This window comes from Protopterus annectens, chromosome 3.part0 (assembly GCF_019279795.1).
Source record: "Protopterus annectens isolate FY-2018-M chromosome 3.part0, PAN1.0, whole genome shotgun sequence".
Taxonomy (NCBI): Eukaryota; Metazoa; Chordata; order Ceratodontiformes; family Protopteridae; genus Protopterus; species Protopterus annectens.
The window spans coordinates 484,353,363-484,380,376 of NC_056731.1; the positions used below are offsets into that span (position 1 = coordinate 484,353,363).

The 27,014-nt window shown below is 42.1% G+C and overlaps 1 protein-coding gene across 4 annotated transcripts in view; it reads right to left on the bottom strand.

The window, feature by feature from the left end:
- The window catches only part of CMBL (carboxymethylenebutenolidase homolog), a 525,809-nt gene that overhangs the window by 134,160 nt on the left and 364,635 nt on the right, over positions 1 to 27,014 (bottom strand). For all 4 annotated transcript variants that reach the window (XM_044064911.1, XM_044064909.1, XM_044064912.1 and 1 more), the window contains exon 5: positions 4,757 to 4,848. In XM_044064911.1, the coding sequence (XP_043920846.1) occupies positions 4,757 to 4,848 (92 nt within the window). The remainder of the gene's footprint in view (positions 1 to 4,756; positions 4,849 to 27,014) is intronic.

Here is a 27,014-nt window from a genome sequence, read left to right on the forward strand (position 1 = left end):
ACATCAGTAGTGTCTCATTACTTTATAACTGTGGCTTTTGTGGGCTGCCAGTGACTGGGCAGACAACCAGTATTCCATATTAGAGGGACAACTAACATAATGCTAACCTCTATATTTAATTCCAAAGGTGTGTGTAGTTCAGAGTTACTTTCTAGGCACTGCGTAGAGTACTTCCACTTCTGTACTGTTTCTATGAATGTACCCATGTTCATAGACTGTCCAGCTTTCTGACAGTGACACATACTGATATCTGGACAGCGAGTGTGTACAACTAGTAACATAGGTGTAGCTGAGAAGCAGATTGGTTGGCACTGTAGTTGTTGGAACATGGCTCTGTCAACCACAGTACTGTATACCTAGGCCACTGAGATACAACATCCAGGCCTACATGCTGTCCACTTCCAGACAATATTAAACACTCACAAAAGATTGGCACACTGACCCCTGCATAGAGTGGGCACACACCAGTTTTCATGTTGATTGGGACAGCTCAAGCAATCTGTGCTCCACTGATATTAGTCTACAAACTTGCATGTTACTGCCATTTATACATGGAGTGGTGGGGGGGCACTCCTGACAACTTTACACATTTGCACTGATTGCACTGGTATTTCATTTATACTCGGTTTGCTTCCGTTTAGTATTGTATTGTGCCCTATCTTGCAGAATGGAGGCATATCAGTAAAATACACAAGTTAGATTGTAATGGCATACATTTCAGTTTCAGACTTCTTACTCTTCAGAATTATACTGCAACTGCCAGACCTGTTGTAGTATGTCTATGTAGGTCTGTAGGGGGCTGTTCACCATTGCCAGCATTTGTGGAGCTTTGCTCGACCTTTATTTCTGGTCATCTACACCTATCCTGCTGGGTGATGCTGGGGGGTGGGTATGGGAATGCTCATTGACATCCATGGGTGTGACCTGTGGACACCCACAGTTAGTGGAGCCACCACATGTAGTGCAGTGGGAGTTGTCACCTTGAGTACTACTGCCTAGCATGGTGACAACAGTATTTGTTATGGATTTCCTGCTGTCCCATATAGCTGTCAGCTATCTGCTGCTATCCCATGTGGCCACCCAATTCCCTTGCATGGTTGCATCTATAGGATAGATATAACTATCAGAACATATTACTCCATTCAGTAATTGATAATAAGGGTGACTTACCTTGTGCCTGGGATGGTACTGAGGATAGTGCCGGAGGGCTGACTGGGAGGCAGACAGTACACTCCCTCTACATGGTAAAGCACAGGTAGTGTCATGTTTAGCATCCCTTTTACTATATGTGTGTGTCAGAGAGAGGTATCAGTCCCTGGGTCCCTACAATGTCAGTGTGTGTGCTATGCATTTCCTCTTTGCCAAGGCATAGGCATACTAGTGACGCCTCTGTCCGTCTCTAGCGGCAGGCTCAGGAAGTTCTTCCAAGTCCATCTGTGCCTGTGGTGAACTTGGCAATGGTGGGGGGCTGTATGGTCCCTCCCCATGTTGTTCCTGCTGCAGCTGTTTCCGCAGGATCATACTGTGTAGCATGGTACATACTATAAACATTTGTCCACATGTAGCTGGAGAGTACTGCAAGGCTCCACCGGGTATGTCAAGGCAGCGGAACCGTGACATGAGCATCCCAAATACATGCTCTACAATAATCCTGGTTTGTGCGTGTGCCTCATTATGGTGTTCTTGTTCGGGTGTGTGTGCACTTCTAATGGGTGTCATCAGCCAAGGCTCCAGTGCATAGCCAGCTTCCCCCAGTAGATGGTCATATGGGATGTCCCTACCGGCAAATGCCTGATACAGCTGTGAGCAATGCCAGATGTGGGAGTCGTGATAGCTTCCAGGGCTGCCAGTGCACACATTCATGATAATGCCCTGGGCATCGCACACAACCTGGCAGTTGATGGAGGGGAAGCCCTTGCGGTTTATGTAGACCCTACCCTGCTCATCGGGTGGTGCTTTGATGTGGATGTGCATGCAGTCTATAGCACCAACTACCTCAGGGTATTCTGCTATATAGTGGAAAAGACACATACTTCTACTTCAACCCAAGGAAAAGTTGTGGATAGCAATTAATAAAGAGATGAAGGATTTTATCTGGGAGGGAAGACGGCAAGAGTCAAGTGGGATAAGTTGATATTTCTAATAGAACAAGGTAGCCTGGGATTATCCAATTTGAAGGGATATTTCAGAGCTACACAGTTAAGACTCCTATACATACCATAAGCAGAAACTTACAATTCAAAGTGGAAAGGGATGATGATGAAACGGGGGGGGAGCTCAAGAAATAAGGAGAGACTGGGATTTTGGATGCAGATTCTTAAGGAGAATAACAATAACCATACAAAATATTATATTTATAAAGTAACAAAAAGTATTCTAAGAACTAAGCCAACATGGGAATTTAGAAAGGAGATTCTCCCAATAGGGATGACTGCAATTAGAGATTCAGACAATAGGCAAGAAGGGGCTGGAATTTATTGGAAAAAAAACTGGCAAAACAACTAAGGTACTGCGAACAAATAATTAGACAGGGAAAGGTAATAGAATGGAAAGAAGCCAAAAATGTATTTAGACTGCAGTCTACACATTATCTTCCCTATCAAGGATTGCTTTCAGAGTACAGTCAGAGAGATAGAGTGGGATCCTGAGCAAAAGACCAGTGTTGGTAGAGTTTTTAGTAGAATCTAGAGCAGAAGTGCTGTTAAAAATATATAATTAGTACAACATATAAAATACTGTGTGATAACTATAAGAATAAATCAGAGGAGGTTAGAAAGGATTGGGAAGAGAGATAGGAAGATCAATTCACAAGGAAAAGATGGGGGGATATCTGTATGTCTCCCAAACATGCAACAAAGCCTAGAAAATGTAGGATCTTTGCTTGGAAGTATTTATACAGCATTTTATACCATAAGTAGACTCCAAAGAATTTTTCCTCTGGTAGATATCAAATGCTGACTGTGTGATGTGGAAGAAAGAGATAATTGGGAGCATATTTTCTGGGAGTGTAATGAGTTGGTAAACTTTAAAAATTTCCTGCAGACTACTCTATCAGAAATACTAGGTGACCAAATTGGTATGACCAGGGAAATTTTTTTAAGCTAGGATATAGAATCAGAATTGCCTAGACATATTAAGGCCTTGCTGAGTCTAATTATGGTGGCTGCCAAAGACTGCAATTACTAGAAAATGGAAACCAAAGTCTAGACCAACTGTACTAGAAGTAGTAAATATAGCAACACCGATGAAAGTATTGGAAGTAGGATCTTTAGAAAATGGTAGGAGGAAATTACATAGAAAACAATGAAAATTGTGGGAACAGTACATGCAGATGAGGAATGATGTTTAAAATAAAGCAGGATTTGAATGAGCTGTGTGATGTTTGACTGACAGTGACTGGATAGATTATAAGTGGTGTATAATGTTTGCAACTAAAATTATGTTAATATGATTAATTTATATAAATGTATAATTGTCTATGTCATAAGTGATAATTTAATAAAGATGTTTCTTGTTTAATATAAGAAAACAAAATATAGTGAAGTTCTTTAAGGCTGTCCATGATGTCAGTAATTGTAGTAAAGTAAAGAAAATTATAGATTATACACAGAATAAAATAAATGGTCAAATAATCCAAATCATTAAAGATCTATGGACAGTGGCATATAATCTGTTAGAAAGGCATTTTATTTAGCCATTCTAATTCTAAAGAGCATGTCTAATCATTTCAGGGAGATCAATGTATGACTTACTACCTCATTGATGCAACCACTTATTGAATACAATGCTTCATTCTATAACCTTTAAAAAAGCCACTGAAACAACCAGAAAAGGTACAATAATTCCTTACTAGAAAAATCAAAAGACTGGAAAAGTTATAATGTTCAAAAAAGCTTCAAACAAGTTGATTTCTGCCTGCTTTTCAAGTCCATGTTTGATCTGGTTCTGTCTGAAAGTCTATACTTAGAACACTTCAATGTGGAAGTTAACACTATTATCAGGGAAATTAATACTAAAAGTAGGTAACAAGGAAAAAAAAGTGAGGTACGTTATACAATGCCTTCCAAGATTATGGGCAAAGTTTCTCCTTATAATCAGAACACTATCATTGGCTTCCTTTAAAAAGATTTGATCTATGGGAAGTAGAAAGTATAGCTATAGGCTTACAGTAATCAAACTTCTTGTAGGCCAGCAGGTAGTAAGCTTGAGAATCGTACCCATGTACCGATGAATCTTATACTAATAAATTATGCTTTAGAGTTCCGTCAGCAATGCAAGTGGTGGTACTTCTGTACAGAGGTAGGATAAATGCATCATAAAAACTAATTCCAAACCTGGAAGGTATCAGCCGCTGCCTTCATTTAAACTACTTGTTTTTGTCAGCTGAAATGACATTTTAGCTTAAGAAAACAAGAAAAGTTTATGATTTTACTTCTGGCAAATACATTTTGTTTCTTAAAGTATTAATGCAGACAATACAAAAATTATATGGTTTTGTGAACTATAGAGATTCACATTCGTTTGGTCTGTGAGTCATTCTACAAAGTATCATCTGGTTTAGTACAATGCAAATGTAATACCCAATGTAATGTTTTGAACTACCTGTAGTCAGACAGTAAGTATCCTGATGCTAAATGGTTATCTGTGGTTTCCATACTTATGAGGTGCTCATGAGGCATTTACTAGTAGAACGTGAATTTATGATGTAAGCATATTTTGTAACAAGATGATGTAAAAGGCTGAATATGAGGCTTACCTGATCAAGAGGAATGACAGTGTCCTTTTCACCAAAGATAAACAGTGTGGGATGGTTTAAATCATATCTTCCATCATCGTCACGGATTATACCTGTAACAGACAAGATCATCATAACCAATATTAAGCAGGAAAAACTAAGGTGCAGTGTTGAACTGTTCACAGACTTACTTTCACTTAAATGAAAGAACAGGTGACAGCAATACCTAGGTACCTAGACACCCAAAACTGTTAGATATGAATCAATGTGGTTTTCTGGAGTGGAGACAAACATTTGACAACATGAATAGAATGATGATAATCCATTGGGAAACCGAATGTAAGAAAATACTGCTGTTGTAGGTAGTCTTGATGCAAAGAAAGCATTTGAAAGAGTAAGCTGGGATTTCACAAGCAGGGTAATCAAACCATTTGCATTCCCTAATACAATAATAAAAAGGTTAATTTAGAAGGATATATGACAAACTGGAGACATGAATTAAAGTGTGAGGGTTCCACTCTGATAAGTTGTATTGGAAAAGAGGAACCAGTCAGCATTGTTCCCCTTTGTTGTTTGCTTTATATTTAGAGCCATTGGCATAGAAAATAAAGGACTCAGAAACTCAAGGATAATCAAGAAAAGTTGGTTTGATTTGCAGATGACATTTTGTACTAGATAAATACAGAAAAAAACATCCGTGTTGTGGAACAGTTTGAGATAAAAGTCTTCAGGATATAAAATTAATGATGATACCACATTTATGGGATGCAATAAGATGAAGTATTTAGGGACATGGATTAAAAGACTTCAGTTATGGCTGCTAAGGTTACGTTGGAAGAAACTAAATCAAATTTAATACAGAAAATGAGAAACTGGAAGTTCTTGTTTATGGATACGGATAGTAAGATACTAGCAGTGAAAATATTTTTGTCCCTTTACTTTTATATACAGGTCAGGTGTATTTTTTATCAAACACAGGAGAAGTTGGACAATAATTAATAAAGAGATGATGGAATTTATCTGAGAGAGGACAAACTGATCTTCCCAACAGAACAAGGTGGTTTAGGATTACCTGACTGGAAGGGATATTTTACAGCTACACAGTTAAAACTCATATACATAACAAAAGCAGACCGTTATAATTCAAAGTGGAAAGGGATGATGATGAAGCAGGGATTCAAGAAATGAGAAAGCGGGATTCTGGATACAGACCTTTAAGGAAAATAACCATACACACAGTACGTTCATAATTATATTATATATAACAATATTATATTCATAAAGTTGTAGGAAGTATTCCAAGATCTAAGCCAACATTGGAAAAGAGAAAAGAGATTTTGCCAATAGGGATGACTGGAAGTAGGGGTACACAAAATAGGCAAGAGGAATTTACTGGAGAAAAATGGCAAAGGTACTGGGAGCAAATAAGTACAGAGGGAAAGGTAACAGAGTGGGATGATGGCAAGAAGTAGTTTGGACTACAAATTAGAGACTGCCTTCCCTAGCAGGGACTAATGTCAAAGTATATGAAAAGAGAAAGGGCTAGGGGAATCAAAAGTAAAAGACCTGCTCTGGTAGTGTTAGACAACAGGAGGAACAGTGGGTAATTTTTTGACTGAGGCAAAGACCATGACATTTTTTTTAGGGTAAATTAATGGTTTATTATTAATGGAGCAGGTGCATAACTGAGAGAAATTGTTCTGTATCTTGGTCTGCAGGTCAGAATGGATAGTACTGGATTGCAGGAGCAGCAGATCTCTGCACATATTAATTTAAGATGTGGTAATTCTAGGGGGAACTCATTAAATGAAGAGAACCTAACATGGACCCTTGTGGTACACCTGTAACTAAGTTTACCAACAGTAGAGGATGAGACTTTACTAGGGACTTAGAAGGTTCTGTCTTTTAGACAGCTGCAAAACCAGCACAGCAGACAGTGTTATCTCCAAAGTTCAGTTGTTATTTGTTAAGAAGGGTATGGTTGACCATTTCTCAAGCCCTTGTCATATCAACAGAGACCTGGAGTAAAAAGTCCCTCATTCAGGTTGCAATAAATGGTATCAGTGGCCATTACCAGGGCAGGAAGGGTACTGAAGGCATTGTGAAAGCCATACTGCACATTGCATAAACAGGCCATAGTTATTAAAGTGCTTAAGTAATTGTTTGTATGAAAGTTTTTCAAAGATTTAGGTAAAAGGGCACAGGGTAGAAATCAGGCTATAGTACTTCGGAGAAGTGACTTTAGGTACAGGCATTATAATTGCATGTTTGAATGCTGGTGGGACAGCACCTGAGGTGAGAGAGGTTAAAGATATGAGTAAGGAGTTGTGATTTTTTTTTTCAGCTACAAGCCTTAGGAAGGGGGAATGAAGACTGTTGGATTTAGATCCTGAATTGTTGAGTTTGAAAAGTAGGGACTTTGCCTGTTTTACTGAAGTTTCAGAGAAATGAAAGGTTGCTGAATAAAAGAACAGAGGGTACAGATCAGGTTCATATTTCACTATTTTTATTTTATTTAGAACTTTTGAGTTATGGGGGTTGGTTTAAATTGACGAGTACTGTTTGGTGGCATCTGTCTGACTGGTGTAAACTGTATAAACATTTATACTTCTTCTTAGCAAATAGCATACTTATGTTAAGTTTAGAGTTTTAGTAGGTTTGATGACAGGCAAAAAAGCATAAGTAAAATATGTTAAAGTGTAGGAAAACTATCTACCAGATATGTGTTTTTATCACATTCTTTTTCTGGAATCGATTATAGGATAAACAGACACATATACTGGTACACAGACCATATAGAGTCCGAGGTACAATAAATGAATTATCTGGAACTCTAGATTTTGGGAATGGATTTTATGTTGAGTGGAAGCCCACAACTCATGAAATGTGTTTCCATACCCCTGTACCAGATATTTCATTCATAACACTCCAGAACCCCCAAAAAGTTTCATTTAAGGACATTTTTTACATAGCTCTTTTACAATACTGGAATACACTAATTTTCATGAAATGTGGCATTATACAACTTTTTGGGGGTCTGTATACTAATTAGTGTAATAATTAGGTTTTGTGATTGATAGGAGTCCTATAACATTATCTCATTAACATCAATGTGGTGTAGAATGTTGCACCTCTTATCGCCTGCACACATCCTTGCATTCCAAATTTTCTGAAAAAAAAAAAAAGTTAAAAAGCATAAGATAACCTAGGTGTTTCTACTGAAGGACATCCTAGATTAACAATCTTAGTGTAATTTTATTAATAAATCCTTGTTCTTACTAATTCTCTGTATTATAAGCTGGTAAGTCACTTAGTTAAAAAAAACAGACAAAAGAAAAATCTGGACAATATAAGGAGCTGTGAAAGTTAACTGGAGGTAAACAAAAAAGGTGTTTCAGGTTTGAATGAGTTAGGCTACTGTATTATTTTCATTATTCATTGTTAAGTTTTTTATTTTCATTTAGTGGTTTTTTTTTTACTGTGGCATGCTTATAGTGTCTTGAAGATGTAGACCACCACTATAGAAGTTAATATGCCTTTAAGGCTTTGTTAAGTTATGGTATTTTTATTTTTCAAGTTTTTATTTTATAGGTAGGTTTTGTTTAACTTTGTACCATCTTTTTCCAATGGGTCAGTTTTTTTTAAGGTTGAAGCTGGGTTGGGGGTCTTACTGAGTTTAGGACACTTGTGATTGGCAGTGCAAGTCTGAGATTTATGACAGTCTTTGGAAGTGCCTTCTGCAGCTTGTACTCAAAGGAAGCGTCTGTCTAGAACTGCACTTTAGTTTTGTTTTGTTCTCAATTTTTGATATTTTCTTTACATTTGTAATGTTAGCTTTTTTGTTGTTTATTTATTCCTGGTGATAGAGTTTTTATGTATTTCTTCAGAAGGTAAGTGTGTGGATATAAATCTGTTTTGTGGGTGTCATGCTTTATTTTATGAACTGCTTTGTTTTATTTGGGCATTCAAGTGCTTCAACAAACTTACATACTTTTGAAGGGTCACAAGTCTTGCCTATATCAATGTGTGGCCTCCTGTCCTTTTCAGAGTGAAAGAACATTCACTGCTGGATGTTCACCAGCAAGTGGTGGGTATCACAATCTGCACTGTGGTAAATGTGTGTTACCCTGACACTACCTAAACTGTTGCGTTTGGTGAGGACATGGTCAAACTGGTGCCAATGTTTCGATCGTGGGCGTCACCACAAGACTGTGCTAGGGCTTGACACTGAAGAAGGTGCTGGTTATGCAGAGGTCATATTGGAAACAAAAGTTCAGGAGACTGTCCATTTTCATTCATCTTTTTTGTTTCAAATTTTCCCACACAGGCTGGCCAAAAGTATGCAAGTTTGTTCAAGCACTTGGAGAGGGCTTGCCCTGACCAAATGGTGCTGACACCAGCAAGAGATGGGAAAAACTATGGGATGCTATCTATAACACTACAATATCTATCTTTGGGAAGAAGATAGTCAAGTGTGCTGATTGGTTTGAAGCCCATAGTGATGTGCTGACACCCTTGATTGAGAAGTGATGGGTACTGGCTGCATACAGGTTCTTGCCCAATGAGGAGAACCTGCAGGCACTCTGGTGTGCTCGGAGTCAAGTGTAGCAGGTAGCTTGGTGGTGTGCAAATTATTAACTGGCTAAAACTTTGCTTCAAGATTCTGAAGGCATTGGCCATTGATAACATGTGAGGAAAGTATGATGGAGTCAAGCAAGCCATAAGTCCATCAAATAGGAAGATCACCCCACTTAAGTTGGCCACAGGCAAGGTGTTGAAGGACAGAACCAAGCATATGGAATGCTGGTTTGAAAACTACTCACAGCTGTATGCCAGAGAGACCATAGTTACTGAGAGAGCCCTGAATGCCATAGAGCCTGTGCCAACTATGACTTGATGCAGAGCCCACCACGGAGGAATGCAACAATATGCTAAAAGCACTCTCTTCTGGAAAATCCCCAGAGAAAGATGGTATTCACTTAGAAATCCTTAAATGTGCCAACAGTACCATAATCTTAGTGCTGCATGCAATACTTTGTCAATGCTGTTTTGGTGTACCACAAGATATGAGGAATGTTAACAGTTATTATCTATAAGAATAAGGGTGACAAAAGTGATTGTAAAAACCATCATGGCATCTCCCTTCTCTGTACCAAAGGGAAGCTGTTTGCATGTATTGTCCTGAAGAGGCTCCACATTCATGTTGAAAGTTTACACCTCCAGCCTTAGTGTGGGTTGAAACATGAATGGTCTACTCTGGATATTAGGCAACTAATGCAGAGGGCACAACAAACCTCTGTATGCTATATCTTCATTGATCTGAACAAGGCATTTGACTTATCAAGGAAAGGTCCGTTTGCAATTCTGCTGTTCTCCAAAACTGCTTAGCATAGGAGACCGTCATATATGACAGATCCATATCTGAACCTATCAAGATTCTCAGTGGAGTGAAGCAGAGGTGTGTACTGTCTCCGACATTGTTTGGTATATTCTTTTTAGTTCTGCTGAAATTTTCTTTCGGAACTGCTACAGATGGTGCCTTTCCCTGAACCAGAATGCATGGCAACCTCTTCAAACTGCTGAGGCTTAGATTGAAGACCAGGGTACTAAGGAAGAGTGTAAGGGAATTCTTGTTCATTGGTGATGCAACTATTGCTGCTCACACTCAGCAGGAACTTCAGTCACTCATGACTCACTTTGCAGATGCATGTATGGAATTTGGCCACACAATCACTTTAAAGAAGACCCAGGTGATGGGTCAGAATGTGGGAAATAAGTCATCAATCAGGGTGAGCAACTATGAGCTGAAGGTCATAGTTCGTGTATCTAGGCACTGTAATCTCTGACAACTTGTCACTTGATAGTGAAATCAACAAGAGCATCGGAAAGCCACATTTTCCAAGCCGATGGAGAGTCTGGGCTAATAATAAGCTCACTGTGCACACCAAGGTGCAGGTTTAATGGGCTAATAATAAGCTCACTGTGCACACCAAGGTGCAGGTTTAATGGGCTAATAATAAGCTCACTGTGCACACCACGGTGCAGGTTTAATGGGCTAATAATAAGCTCACTGTGCACACCAAGGTGCAGGTTTAATGGGCTAATAATAAGCTCACTGTGCACACCAAGGTGCAGGTTTAATGGGCTAATAATAAGCTCGCTGTGCACACCAAGGTGCAGGTTTAATGGGCTAATAATAAGCTCACTGTGCACACCACGGTGCAGGTTTAATGGGCTAATAATAAGCTCACTGTGCACACCAAGGTGCAGGTTTAATGGGCTAATAATAAGCTCACTGTGCACACCACGGTGCAGGTTTAATGGGCTAATAATAAGCTCACTGTGCACACCAAGGTGCAGGTTTACACAGCCTGTATTTTGAGCACATTACTGTTTGTCATTGAGACATGGACTCACAACAGGAGCAGCGGCTCAATGTATTCCATACGCCTTGCCTTAGGCACATACTTGGTATCTTATGGCAGGACAAGATCCCCAACAGCACACTGCTTGACAGGATGAGATCCACCTCCATGTTCACCCTCCTGAAACAGAGACGTATGCACTGGTTGGGTCATGTCCCAAGCATGATGGATGGCAGAATATCAAAAGACCTCCCTTTTAGGAGAGCTGGAGTCTGGAAAGACGCCACAAGTGTGACCCAAATGGCGCTTACAAGGTCATATGCAAGTATGACCTTAATGCTCTCTCCATCAGTGTGAACACTTGGTATTCTCTCACCTCAAACAAGTATGTCTAGAAACAGGAAGTGAAGGAAGCTCTCACTATGTATGAAACCACCTTGGTATGGAGAGCAGAAGATGAGAGAACCCTCAGGAAGATCCATAGTCATAATACCAGACTGAAATCTGCCTATTGTTGATCAGATTGTGGAAAACACTGCCACTCCTGGATTGGATTTCACAGCTACAAAAGACACTGCTTGAATCTGTCCAACAGAGGCACAAAACCCATGATGCTTTGGGATTGAAGGATGCCTAATATTTGGACATTATGGTATGACTATGTTTGTAGTAGTTAGTGTAAATAAACTTTGTATTAGTTTATTTTCTTGCTTTATTTCTCTTTATGTTTATGTATGCTAGCAAAGGTGCAAGTATGTACAAATCTATACTTTTATTTTTTTAATGTATTTTTAGGTTGACATGTCTGCACAAGGATTTATGATTACTGCTCACTGCTGTTGTGATTTTTGGTTAAGTATTAAGTATTTTTATGGCTGATTATGGGTGGTCCTCTACCATGGTATTATGTGAGTGTTTGTATCATATTTACTTATGAGAATGTTTCATGCTTTGAGGTATATTATTGACTTGTGCTATTTCATGTGTGGGTTTGTTAATGGGGATTGTGTATGCTGTGGTTACTGATGGTTTTGTGGTGTGATTTGACTTTTAAACTGAGCAGCATGGCTGTGTACATTCTTATCTTGGGCATGCTTTGATGTTCTTCGTGTTTCACTGTTGCAGTCATTACATTTGGGTTATTTGTCTGTAGGTAGCGCTCAGCCAGAATCTTGGATTCCTGCGTCAGATACTGTCTCTTCTTCCATGACATCAGGTCGTCAGGGGTATAAAACATGCAGCAGATGCCATTACATCAGTCTTTCTTGCCACGCGGTACCCAAAGCAGAAGCAGTTCACAGGTGCCGGTCGGCAGACGCCTGAAATTTTCATTTTGAGTTTCAGAACCGAAGTCTTTGAAAAAAGCTAAGTACCCTGTTGGGGATCCTTTTTCTTGCTCTTAACCAATGTCAGTAAAAGTTAACAATTGTCTTACCTGTGGAAAGCAAATACCTCAAAGATTTTCATTCATACTGCATTCCTTGCTTAAGCCCAGCCCACGACATCCCTCGCTGTCGGTTTTATGCCTTATTCAACCCCCAAACTATTCATTGGTCTATTTTCGCAGCAAATTATTTTGGTACTCGGTTTAACTATCCAGAAATGGCTTTGGTAAGCCATCCGACTACCGATATTCCAAAAAAAAACACATAAGGATAAAGACAGAGACAGACCGCATAGGTCCAAAACTGCAGACAACGCTTCCATTAAGCTAGTCACCAGTTCGCCGGTACTCAGTGAGGTGCTTTTGCAGCCCCTGATACCCGCTACTTCAGATTCGCAGGCCTCTACTGAGACCCATTTGGTGTCCGGTATGCTGCGAGATGCTTCTTCGACTATGGAACCTGTGGATGTCTCTACCTTGGATGAGTCTGGAGCCGCTGTGCAGGCACTGGCTTCTGAGGGTGTATTAAGGCCTACAGATTTGCATTTTAAACAGACACCATCTTCTTCACCCAGGTCTAAAACTCGATCCACGCTGAGAAAACCGACGTCCAAACCGCATGGTCAGGCCCATATGCCTAAAAAACAAATGCTTAGAATGGCTGAAGACCTTATTACTTTAATTAGGGGAAGCAAGCCTTCCCTCTCTTAAGAGACCCTAGAACTGATTTTCCTTCCGATTCTTCTAATCAGGATTATGAAATTTCTGTTTCTTCTGATCACCAGGATTTCCCCTTATCTACCTATGAGGATTCTTATGCAGATGATTCCATTCCCTCTGCTTCCTCTCCAGAAGATTTTTCTTTTGGTGAAACCTTGCACACTCTTAAGGAGCATTTCCACTGGGAAAGCCAGGATTACTCTGACTCCAAAAAGAGGCTTAGGGAATTCTTACTCCTCCCTCAACACAGGCCTTTAGCTATCCCTCCTGTTCTGGACACAGTCGATGATGCCTTCTTGGAATCTAGCCTGGCCCCAAACACTTTACCTTCAGCTCCCAGAAAACCTGATGGGTATTACAGAGTACCTGACTCTGACAAGTTCCTCTTCAAGAATCCTACTGCGGATCCAGAGACCATTTCACAAGGACCAAAGGGCATTAAGGCTACTGCTGCTAAAAACCCTACCCCCTCTAATAGAGATTCTAGGGTCTTGGACAGATGGGGGTAAGAAGGTATACACTTCTGCTACTTTGGCCATTAGGGCCTTAAATTGCCAGTTTCATATGTTAAAGTATCAGCAGGATATTATGGGACTACTTAAACAGAAAATGATGTTGATTCCTGACTGTACTGAACATAAAGAATTACAGGATTTCATGCATTCTGCTGAACAAGTTGGTAAACATACTTTGCAATGTGGTTTTGACTCTTTAGAAGCATCTTGCAGGGCTGCTGTCACTGGGTCTGTACTTAGAAGGCATGCTTGGCTTAAGGAGAAAAACTTGCCAGATCATGTTAAAGCTAAATTACTGGATGCTCCCTTAAAACAAGACTGCCTGTTTGGCAACAAAGCAGAAGTCGTCCTTAAAAAGAAGGAGAAAAAGGTAAATCTATGCAAACTGTTAAAGATTTCCTGCAAGTACAGCCTCCCAGATTTAGTAGGCATTGGCCTTCTAAGAATTGGTCCTTTCCAGTCTCTTCCAGGCCTTCTCAGTCCAAACCCAGGAACAGCAGACCACCTAGGTTAAAGTCTCAGGCTACACACAGGCCTAAGCAGTGGGGGGCTCCCACTTCCAAAGCAGGAAGTATTAAGACATCCACCTATGGAAAAATGTCACAATGACTTAACCTTAAAACTTCCAAGCCCTGCTCAACTGACTGCTCCCTTAGGAGGAAAGCTCGCCCTGCATGCAAAAAACTGGGAACACATTACCCAGAAAAAATGGGTTTTAAATATAGTTTTCCAAGGATACAGATTCCACTTCCACACTCTACCAACCCCAAACGGTTGGCCAGACCTACCCCCAAATCAGTGGGCAGAGGCTCAACAGTAGGTTCTCTCTCTTCTAAGTATCAGGGCTATTCAACCTGTCCCAGCAGAAGAAAGGGGACAAGGTTTTTATTCAAGACTTTTCCTGGTACCCAGAAAAGACAGCTCCTGGCGTCCTATCCTGGACCTTTCTTTTCTAAACACCTTTTTGGTAATCCCAAAATTCAAAATGCTAACACTTCAACAGCTGCTTCCTATGCTAGGCAAAGATGCCTGGTTGGCACCCTTAGACGTAAAGGAAGCTTACCTGCACATTCCAATAAGGGAATCTTGCAGGAAATACCTGCACTCCCCTTTAGCTTATCTACTGCGCCCATGGTATTCACAAAGTGCCTAGCTTATCTACTGCGCCCAGGGTATTCACAAAGTGCTAGCTTATCTACTGTGCCCAGGGTATTCACAAAGTCTCTAGCTCCAGCCATTGCATTTTGCAGGCAGAGAAATATTCAAATATACCCATACCTGGACGACTGTCTGATTCAGGCAGAAAGCCAGGACTTGCTATTAAAATATCTGGCATTCGTAAAGAAACTTCTAACCTTGCTGGGGTACACCATAAACAAAAAGAAATCTCATCTAGTACCCTGCCAACAGATTGTATTCCTGGGAGCAAGCTTGAACACAACTTCCCAGATGGCTTACCTCACGTCAGAGAAACAAGTTTATTTGACAGCCTACTTCAAACTACTGGCTACAAAGACCCAGCTATCTGCAAGGAAAATTTTGCAAGCCCTAGGGTTCATGGCCTCTTGCATTCTACTAATTCCATATGCAAGACTGCATATGAGGAAGCTACAGTGGTATCTAAAAAGCCTATGATGTCAACATTCTCAGGACCTGGAATCAATGATTCCTATCATTCCTTGTATGAAGACAGAGTTCCTTTGGTAGGCAGAGGCCTGCCACCTCAACAAGGGGCTCCCTTTCAATCTACCCCCTGCTGCCCAAACCCTAACAACAGACACATCAGACTATGCATGGGGGGCTCACTTGGCAGGGCAGTGCAAATGGAACTAGTGTCAGATGCACCTGCATATCAACCAAAAAGAAATGTTAGCTGTATAGAATTTGCTGAGAGCCTTCAAGGACCACATCCTTCCAGGACAATTATTGGTAAAGACAGCACCACCCACTCGTACCCTCTCTGCAGACTAGCCATGGCTCTGTGGAACACAGCCTTGAGCTACCAAGTGCACCTACAAGCTCAGTTCCTGCCAGGCAAGCTAAATTCACTGGCAGATGACCTAAGCAGAAATCTCATGGACCCACACGAATGGAAACTGGAACTAAAAATATTCAACCTCTTCAGGAACAAATGGGGGACTCCAGAGATAGACCTATTTGCCTCCCCCCAGAACTACCAATTGGACAAATTCTGCACAAGGACTCCCCACAGTCAAGCTTGGAAAGTGGATGCCCTGTCCTTTACCTGGGAAAGCCTCTCAGTTTATGCCTTTCCTCCTCTGCCTCTCCTCTCGAAGGTTCTGCTAAAGATCAAACAGGACAAACCAAGGACAATACTTATTGTACCAGACTGGCTTCACCAGCACTGGTACCCTCTCTTGCGCAGCATGATACTGCTGGATCCATGGCACCTACCTCAGACACCTTCCCTGCTGTCCCAGAAGGCGGGCCAGATTCTGCACCCTCAGCTTCAAACCTTGAACCTTGCAGCCTGGCTAATTCCTTGAGCTCTCCAAAAGCATCCCTCAGTAAGCAGGTGCTAGATGTCATTCTGGAAGCAAGGAGACCTAGTACTAGAAAATCCTATGCTGAAAAGTGGAAAAGATACTGTTCCTGGAGCCAGACCCAGGGTATGGTCACTATGGTGTCCAGTTTACCTCATATTCTTCAGTACTTAACAGAAATGCACCACAGGGGCCTATCCTTCTCGTCAATTAAAATCCATGCCTCTGCAATTTCAGCACATTATAATATTGAACCACCCCCTGTTAAAGCAATTCCTCAGACGGGCTAAAAATTTAAGACCCCCCCCCCTCAGGCGAGCCCCTACACTCCAGCCCGGGACCTTAACTTTGTATTGGAAAAGCTCACTCTCCCTCCATTTGAACCAGCTGCAACTGCAGAACTGAAATTCCTTTTTTTGGAAAACAGCCTTCCTTCTAGCCATCGCTTCAGCAAGAGAAGTGTCTGAATTACAGGCCCTCATGGCAGTGGAGCCCTTCATTATCTTCCATGCAGACAGGGTTTCCCTCAGGACCAATCTTTCCTTTATGCCCAAGATGGTGTCTAGTGTGGCCTTTAATCAGTCCATTCATTTACCTACCTTTTTCCCGAATCCAAAAAACAAAGGAGAACGAATTCTGAACTCTTTGGACGTGCACAGACAACTTAGATTTTATTTGGACAGGACTAAGCCTCTCAGAAAATCTTAACAGCTGCAGAGGCAGAGGGGAAGGCCATTTCAAAGCAAACCATTTCTAAATGGCTAGCCCATTGCATTCATTTCTGCTATAAGCACCATGGAAAACCTACCCCACAGGGGATAAGATCACAGTCCACCAGGGCTGCATCTACTTCTACAGCCTTTTTCAGAGGGGTCCCTACCAGGGACATCCTAGAAGCTGCTACCTGGAGCTCTGTACATACTTTCACCAAGCACTACCACATGCCTATTTTTTCTAAATCCAGAGCTGATTTTGCCACTGCAGTTTTGCAGGGCTTAATAGCTGGCCCTAATGCTCTCTAACTTCCTCCTCCCTTCCTTAGCTTTGGGAATCAACCCAAATGTAATGACTGCAATAGTGAAACATGAAGAACACAGTACAATTGTGTACACTTACCATAAATGTAGATGTTCGAGTGTATTCACTGTTGCAGTCCTGGTTACCCTCCCTCCAGCCCCCTGACTTCTCTTGGCTCTACCTTTGCTTCTTTTAAGCTTTCTGGTGTATTTGCTTTTTGATGGAGGTGTAACATATCATGTAATTGCTTCCCATTGTGGGGCCACCTGACATCTGGGGCAAGAAAAACTGATGTAATGGCGTCGGCTGCATGTTTTATACCCCTGACAACCTGACATCATGGAAGAAGGGACAGCATCAGATGCAGGAATCCAAGGCTTTGATATTCAGGCCGGCTGAGGGCTACCTGCAGGCAGATAACCCAAATGTAATCACTGCAACAGTGAATACACTCAAACATCTACATTTATGGTAAGAGTACACAACTGTACTTTCTACTTATTGTATTGGGGCTGGGTTTGTATTCTATAGGGAGTGTGTGCTTCTGTGAATATTTTTATTTTAATAGTTCTTTCTGCAATATTCTTTATTTACATGCCCTCTATACAGTACAGTGTATGCAGTTTATTACATAAGCTTTAGCAGTCTCTAGGCAATTAATTCATTTATTTCACAGCACAGGTCAGTGCAGTTTTAGTATTTTCCTGGTAGTTTTCAGAACAAGATACAGGATGTGTTATTCAGAAATGTTATCTCGACAGCACTAATACTGCTTCGTTGTGTTCCATTGGTGGTAGTGCTATGAAGCCGGCTAGCAATTCAGAGACACATCAAAGCTGCATGGAGCAAAAGCTCATTAGACACTTGTTTGCATCTCTCTGAATCAAACAGCTAGTGCAGTTAAACTGTAGCTTTCCCTCAACTACTCACACAGTGCTGTTGCACAACTATTTATTGCAGGAGACTGAGGCCTCATACTGCTACAGCAGTCTTTGAATTGCTCCATCATAGCACACTGAACAATCCTGCTAGAAACACATGTGCACAGTATTGTTTTTTTCTTTTTTTATTATATGTTCTACCTTTTTGTGAGTTCATCTTCATTTTTTTCATTTTTATACTTTTTTGCTTCTTTAGTTCTTTCTTTTTTCATGTGCTGTTTTTCTTTGTTGTTTCTTTAACTGTCAATATTGTTTTTTTTTCATGTTTTTTCTTGTTTATAAGGGTTTTATTTACTTTGGTGAGAAGGTGTACTGGGATTTTTATGATTTCATACCAGGTCCCAAGCCATTGCAATATACTGAAGCACTGTTATTTGGAGGAGGAGACCAGCATTGTAAGAAATGTGAGGAAAATTATGGAAAGAATGTAATAATTAGTCAGTGAATTCTGAAAACCACTGCAAAGGTAACAAAATGCTCTGCAGGGGGTGCACTTTTCTTTACCTCTTGTATACACCAACTCCAAGACAGCTGTACTCTACAATAAAGGGTATGGTCTCAAAACTTACAAACTCAAAGCCAGAATATATTCAAGGCTTTGTACTTTCACTGTAATTATTTTAAAGGTTGTTCTACAGGAATTTAGAGGCTCTGTAATTCAAGTGAGGAAACTCCAAAAGTGAAGTGCAATTCTGCAAATGTAACAGCAAGTGGAGAACTTGCTATTCCACAATGAAAGCATTTTTTGTAGAAGCTGGTGATACAATTCCCCCTCCACCACACATTATTTATATATATATATATATATATATATATATATATATATATATATATATATATATATATATATATATAAAGCAACTCTGAGAACACTATACCTCATATAAGAGGGAATTCTCCGCGAAACAGCAGTTTTAGTCTTAGTGTACATTTTCCCTAATTAGACTTGATTTTTATTTTCAGGACTAGTACTGTTGGCTGTCATACATGGGAACCCATATCATGGAGTGGAGTTAAGTAGATTTCTATCTGCACTTTTATCAAATAATACATGATTTAAAGTAATTTGTTTGTGTTGCATTGAGCAATATCTAGCTGGAAGTTGACTGTTTTTTCAGTAGGTCTTATACAAGTGGTATTTTCAGTTAAGGCTTGTTAAAAAACCTGCATAGCCAGCGATAAGTGGGGGTAGTTTACCTCATTGTTATTCGGTTTCTGTCTTAAGTGGTACAGTGAATTGTTTTCTGTTTAAATTGTGAGCTTTGGCCAAATGAGACCTACATGAGTGGAGTTAAGTAGATTTTTATCTGCACTTTATCAAATAATACACAAATTAAAGTAATTAGTTTGTGTTGCATTGAGCAATATCTAGCTGGAAGTTGACTGTTTTTGTCTTGGTGTTCTGAGGCTGAACAAGGAGAAGGTCACGGTGAGCTGCCTGTCGGGCGCTAGGATCCGCCACTTAACACAAGCACTCAGGTCACTCCAAGGCAAGTACAAATATGACTCAGTCATTGTCCATGCTGGTGTAAATGACCTGAGACGTACCTCCCTGGACTAAATGAAAAGAGACATAGAGGAGCTCTCTGAGCATGTAGCCCAGGCCGGTATGACTCTGACCTTGAGTAGCATCTTATCCTCACCAAGAATGATGCCACAATATGAAGACAAGATGATCAATTTCAACAACTGGCTTAAGTATTGGTGTCATTCAAAGGGGATCCAATGCCTGTCAGCCTGGGATGACATGCTCGACAAACCAAGATGCTTCGTTAGGGACGGCTTGCACCTATCACCCCTGGGCTTTCGGATATTGGCAAAGGCTCTAGCTACCCCCATAGTGCCTTTTTTAGGCAAGGCTCAAAAGACAAACCCACCTCCATAGGTATCACAAGGGATAAGAAACTAAGAGTAATGCTACTCAATGCCAGAAGTCTAAACCTCAAGATGCATGCACTCGAAACTCTCCTTAGCATGGAGAACATCGATATCTGTGCAGTAACAGAAACCTGGTTCAAGGCTCCCAAGAGCACCCCAGCACTACCAGGTTATACCTCATACCATGCTTTTCGGCCCCAAAACTTGGACGAAACCACAAAAGGAGGGGGATATCAATATTCGCCAAAGATACCCACACCTCCAGGTTGGTGGCACAGCACGACGCATCAGAGACTATCCATGTGCAACTAACAGTGGGTAAAACTGCCTTCCAGTTTATAACCTGCTATAGACCACCCTCCCAAACCCAGGAACTCCACTCGGCCTTCCTGAGAACACTGGAAAATATGAAGGTCTCTCCAAACACCATTATATTGGGCGACTTCAACTACCCAAACATAGACTGGGAGCATTACTCTAGCAAAGGTTCCTAGAATTTATAAACTCAAATGCTATGGAACAACTTGTTACCACTCCCACAAAAGGGGAAAACATACTGGACCTGATCATCACCAACATGGGGACTCTATGCTCCAGACCAGAAGTGTATCCCTCACTGGTAAGATCAGACCATAAACTAATCTCACTGGATATTCACATCCCGACCCCACCCCCTGCCCAGAAAACCACAGTGAAAAACTTCTCTAAAGCAAATTTCACACTCCTCAAAACAGAGGTGGAATCCTTCAAAGCCCCCACGCCTGTGGAAAATATGACCCAGACTGCAGAATCCTTTATAAACGCATTCTTTGAACACCTTCAGGAATGCATGGATCATGCAATCCCAAATAAAACCAAGACCCAATCCTCCAAAGGCAGACGTTCTGTCTGGTGGACCCCAGCCATAAACAAACTATACAATAGAAGGAGGAAGCTACTACATGATAGAGTAAAATCCCAAAAAGGGAAGGCATCTCTGATCAGTATTAGCAAAAAACTACGGGCACTCATAAAATCGTCTAAGGCCAGCTTTGAGAGAAAAATTGCACAGGACACTAAGGATAATCACAAGGCTTTCTTTAGTTATGTTAGGAACCTGGGTGGGAATTCCCAGATATGCTCAGAATTAGTCCAAAATGACAAAAAATACACCGAACCCACAGACATTGCCAACATCCTAGCTGACAGGTTCAGCGAAAAAGTACAGTTTTGTACCTACCATAAATGTAGATGTCCGATAGGTATGCATCTGCAGTCATAACATATGGGTTGTCCTGCCTCAGGCAGCCCTTTGGTCGGCCAGATTCCAAAGTCTGGGTCTGGCCTCGGCTGATGTCGCACTTTCCCCGACGTCAGAGCGTCTGGGGTATAAAAGCATCAGCCGACACCATTTTCCTCAGTTTTTCTTGCCCCAGATGCCAGGTGCCCTCTAGGAAGGCTAAATTTGGATAAATGCTGAAAAGTTCCAAACATTTGCAAATTATATACATGTATAAACAAACAAATACACCATAATAGATTCCCCCAGATAGCTAAAAGAGGGGTAAGTACCCTAGGAATACCACAGAGGGGAAGGAGGGAGGGTAATCCTGACTGCAGATGCATACCTATCGGTCATCTACATTTATGGTAGGTACAGAACTGTACTATGTCCTTCAAGGATGCATCTGCAGTCATAACATATGGGTAGAATACCATAGCCAATCTGGGGGAGGAGGTACTAAGAAAAGGATGGTGTAGTTAAGATCCCCTGCAGGACTGCAGTTGCAAACCCTGCTCTGGATCTAGAGTATAAAGGTAGATTGTAATGCTTGGCAAATGTATGCATGGAGCTCCAAGTAGCAGCTTCTAAAATGTACTTGGTAGCCACCCCTCGTAGGAAGGCTGTAGTGGTGGCCGTGGCCCTTGTGGAGTGAGGCCTGATATTTTCAGGAACTGTCTTTCCATGAAAGGAGTAGCAAAAACGAATGCAATTTCCTATCCATTTTGAAATTGTCTGTTTGGAAATTGCTCTTCCTTGCACCCCAGTTGCATATGCTACAAAAAGTTGGTCAGTTTTTCTGCTAGTTTTTTTTCTGTCCAAGTAGTAGCGTAGTTGTCTGTGTATATCCAGGGTGTGCAAAAGTTTCTCCCCTCTATTCTGTGGATTAGGGAAGAACGTAGGTAAGTGAATGGTTCAAGGATACCCTAGATACCACCTTTGGCATAAAAGTAGGATTGGTTCTTAGTGACACCATGTCCTGGTGGAAAATAAGAAAAGGCTGCACTGCCATTAATGCTTGCAACTCAGATACTCTTCTTGCTGAAGTGATTGCCAGAAGGAATGCAGTTTTCCAAGATAGAAACTGTAGATCCGCTGATGCTGCTGGTTCAAAAGGAGGTAGTGTCAGTTTCTCCAGCACAAAGTTGAGATCCCAGGCAGGTAGAGGGGGTCTTCTTGGAGGTTTAATATTTTTGATCCCTCTCAGAAATTGTCTGAGGAGAGGGTGTGAGAAGATAGGCGGATCCACATTATATTCTGCTGAAATTGCTGAAGCATGAATCTTAATGGAAGAATAGGACAGGCCATTGTGGAACAATTCTGCTAAGTATTCTAGGATATGTGTTAGGTTTGCCACTGTGACATCTGTGCCCTTTGATGCACTCCAAATAAGAAATCTCTTCCATTTAGCTGAGTATGTCTTCCTTGTGGAAGGCCTGCGAGCCTCCAGGATAATGTCCTTCACCCTCTGAGATAAGACAGTTTGATTGGGATTTAAGGAATTTTCCAGGCAGTTAGCTGCAATGTTTTCAAGTTGGGATGCAGGGTCTTGAAATTGTTCTGCGTCAGAAGAAGAGGCCATAGGGGGAGAGGCCATGATTTTGCCTGAGACATGCTTCTCAATAATGGATACCAGTGTTGTCTTGGCCAGTCCGGAGCTATTAGTATCACTTTTGGCTGTTCCTCCCTGATCTTCAGTAGCACCTTGTACATCAATGGGAGAGGTGGGAAGGCATATACTGTTAGGGCTTTCCAGCTGAAAGAGAGGGAGTCCAACCTCCAAGCTTGTGGGTGGTATGTCCTTGAGCAGAATGTCTTCAGTTGATGATTGAGTGGGGAGGCGAACAAATCTATCTCCGGCATTCCCCATGTCTTTGCTATGAGTTGGAAGATGTCTGGGTGCAGCATCCATTCGTGTGCATCCATGGTAGTTCTGCTTAAGTTGTCCGCCAGTGTATTTTCTTTCCCTGGCATGAATTGGGCCTGTAGTTGGATACTGAGATTCAGGCATAGTTCCCACAGATTCATAACCATCCGGCATAGAGGGTAAGAATGTGTGCCTCCCTGCTTGTTTATGTACCACATGACCGTGGTGTTGTCTGTCCTTATTAGCAGGTGCCCTTGTTGGAGGAAGGGTTTGAATGCCTCGATTGCATGCCTCACTGCCAGCATTTCCTTTTGGTTTATGTGCATGCTTAGCTGTCCTTGAGGCCATAGGCCTTGGATACATTTGTCCTCCATGTGTGCTCCCCATCTTCGGTCTGAGGCGTCCGTGGTGATGGTCTGCCTTGGTTTTGGTTTGTTGAAAAGCAACCCTCTGTTGGACTGGCAGGCCTGAGCCCACCACAGGAATTCCTTTTGAAGGCATGGAATGATTGGTATCAGGGTTTCTAAACTGTGACTGTGCTGAGACCATACACTCCGGAGGTACCATTGTAATTTCCTCATATGCAGCCTGTCATGCGGAATTAGAATTATGCAGGATGCCATGTAACCCAGGGCCTGCAGGACTTTCCTTGCAGTAAGCTGAGTTTGTCTTGTCAGAAACATGAAATAATCTGGAAGTTGTTTTTGTTTTTCTTCTGTGAGAAAAGCCATTTGGGTGGTTGTGTCCAGATCTGCACCCAAAAAGGATATCCTTTGGGATGGTACTAGTCTTGACTTTCGGATGTTGACTGTGTATCCCAAGGTCTGTAGCAGGTGTATGGCATAGGCCAAGTCCTTTATCAATTTTTCCTTGTTGTCCGCTTGTATTAGGCAGTCGTCCAGGTATGGGTAAATTTGAATCCCCTGTAGTCTGCAATGTGCAATTACTGATGCCAGACATTTCGTGAATACTCTGGGCGCAGTAGATAAGCCAAAGGGCAATGCTGAGAATTGATAATGCTCTGATCCTGCAAGAAATCTGAGGTGTCTTCTGCAGTTTGGTCGAATAGGGACGTGCAGGTATGCCTCCTTGAGATCTAGAGTCACCAGCCAAGACTCCTTGCCCAACATGGGAAGAAGTTGCTGTAGGGTCAGCATTTTGAATTTTGGCACAATGAGATAAGTGTTCAGTGTGGACAGGTCGAGAATAGGCCTCCATTGATTTTCCTTTCTTGGTACAAGGAATAGTCTGGAGTAAAATCCTTGGCCTTGCTCTGAACATGGTACCTTTTCTATAGCTTTCATCTGAAGTAAATTGCTGATTTGTTTTAAAGCCTCTGCCCTCTGATTTGGTGGAAGGTTTGGCATTCCGCTTCTTTTAGGCAAAGTGTGAAAGTGGAACCTGTATCCTTTGTCTATTATTTGCAATGTCCATGCATCCTTTGTGATCTAATGCCAGTTTTTTGAGAATAAAGCCAACTTTCCGCCCAAGGGTGCTTCCAGTTGATCCCTTGTAGGCGGGATCAGAGTTAAGTCATTGACCCTGTCCTGGTGTAATGGTTGTTGTTGCTGTTGCACTACTCCTCTGGTTGGCAGGCTGCCACTGACGGCCTCTGTAGGAGCCCTTCGATTGACTTCTGCCTCTAGGGCGCCTGCTCCTGCCTCTCTGGGCTCTGTCCGAGTCTGGAAAGGACCAATTCTTAGTAGGCCAGTTTCTGCTGAATCTCGGTGGTTGAACTTGCAGGAAATCTTTAACTGTTTGCACAGATTTTGCCTTTTCTTCAACCTTTTTTAAGATCTCCTGAGCAGAGGAGCCAAATAAATTTTGTTTCTCCATTGGAGCATCCAGGAGTTTAGCTTTGACATGGTCTGACAAAGATTGCTCCTTCAGCCAGGCATGCCTACGAATAACTGCCCCAGTCATAGCTGATCTAAATGAAGCCTCCAGTGCATCATAGCCACATTTTAAGAAATGATTACTAACCTGTTGTGAGTTGTGTACCAAATCCTGAAGGGATTTACGGTCTAGGGGTTCAGGAGAAGAGAGTTTCTTATTCAGTTCATCTAACAAATGCTCCTGGTACTGTATCATATGGAATTGACAGTTTAATGCCCTGACAGAAAGAGTTGCAGAAGTATACACCTTCTTTCCCCATCTCTCTAAAGCTCTAGACTCTCTGTCAGAGGGTAGAGGATTTTTGGCAGTAGCGGCTGCAACCCCTTTAGGGCCCTGAGAAATAGTTTCTGGGTCTGCAGAATGGGCTTTATACAAATGGAAATGAGAATCCGGGACCCTGTAGTATCTGTCAGGTTTGGCAGGGGCCGGAGAGAGAGTATCAGGGGCTGTACTGACATCATTGTACACATCATCAATTACATTCAGAACAGGAGGTATAGCCAAGGGACTATGCTGAAGCAAATGCAAAAAGGTCCTTAATCTTTTTCTAGAATCAGAGAAATCCTGACCTTGCCATTGAAAATGCTCTCTCATGGAGTGTAGTGTCTCACCAAAGGAAAACTCTTCAGGAGGGGAGGCCGAAGGAATAGATTCCTCTGCATCTGAATCCTCATAAGGTGAGTAAGCCCCTTCCTGGTGGTCTGACAACTCAGATCCATCATTGGAAGCATCTGAGGAGAGAGGATCAGAGGGGTCAGTCCTGGGCCTTTTGTCTGGAGGAGGTTGAGAGGCCCTGTCTGGGTGAGGTTGTGAACCCCTAATTAAGGAAATAAGGTCCTCAGCAAGGCTGAGGATCTGTGAACTAGAGGAAGGCCTCTGGGAGGTAGATTTGGCAGGCAAAGCTTTTGAAAGTTTGGCAGCTTTAGCCCTTGAAAAGGCCTTAATGGACATGGAAGCAGGGGGCCTAGCTGCCCCACGTGCAGGGGTAGAAATGTCCAAAGGTATGGTGTCGGACAATCCCTGTACACTAACTTCGGTAGGTAGTTCTGAAGCCGACTCAGCCGGGGCCTCTCGGGCCTCGGTGGTCGGAAAAAGGGTTTCGGAAGAAGGAATCGCCGAGGACTCTGTTTCGGCCGAAACCAAGACACTCGTGGAAGGCCTAGCCGTGGTTTCAGCCGAAACCGCGGGCCGCGAGTGTCGGTCCTTTTCCTTGTGTTTTTTGACCATATGCGAAGTCGGAGTCTCCAACGGCATTTTATAAGCAAAAGCGGCTCCAAAAAATTCCTCTGCAAACTCCGACTGACGTCTAAGAGTTCGTCGGTTGAAGGAGGCACAGGCTAAACAGGCCGATACGTCGTGGTCTGGGCCTAAGCAAGGAAGGCTGTAAGAATGGAAATCCTTATGAGGTATTTGTTTTCCACAAGTTAAACAATTATTTACTTTGTCTGACATCGGCTGAGGCAAGAAAGAGTCCCCAACGGGGTACTTAGCTTTTTTCGAAGTCTTCGTGCTGAAATCACTGGATCTGACCGACCGGCACTTGTGAACAGCTTCTGCTTCGGGCACCGCGCGGCAAGAAAGACTGAGGAAAATGGCATCGGCTGATGCTTTTATACCCCAGACGCTCTGACGTCGGGGAAAGTGCGACATCAGCCGAGGCCAGACCCAAACTTTGGAATCCGGCCGACCGAAGGGCTGCCTGAGGCAGGACAACCCATATGTTATGACTGCAGATGCATCCTTGAAGGACATCTTCTACCCACCAAAAGGGCAAATATCTTTCCCAGCAGAGTGCTGCCCCCCCCTGACATCTCAGATGCTCAGGTAAGAGCCGCCCTCTCTAAAGCAAAAAAACACAGCATCAATGGGACCAGACGGTGTCCCAGGCTGCATCCTACATGAACTCCAAGAAGAGCTAAACCCAAACATAA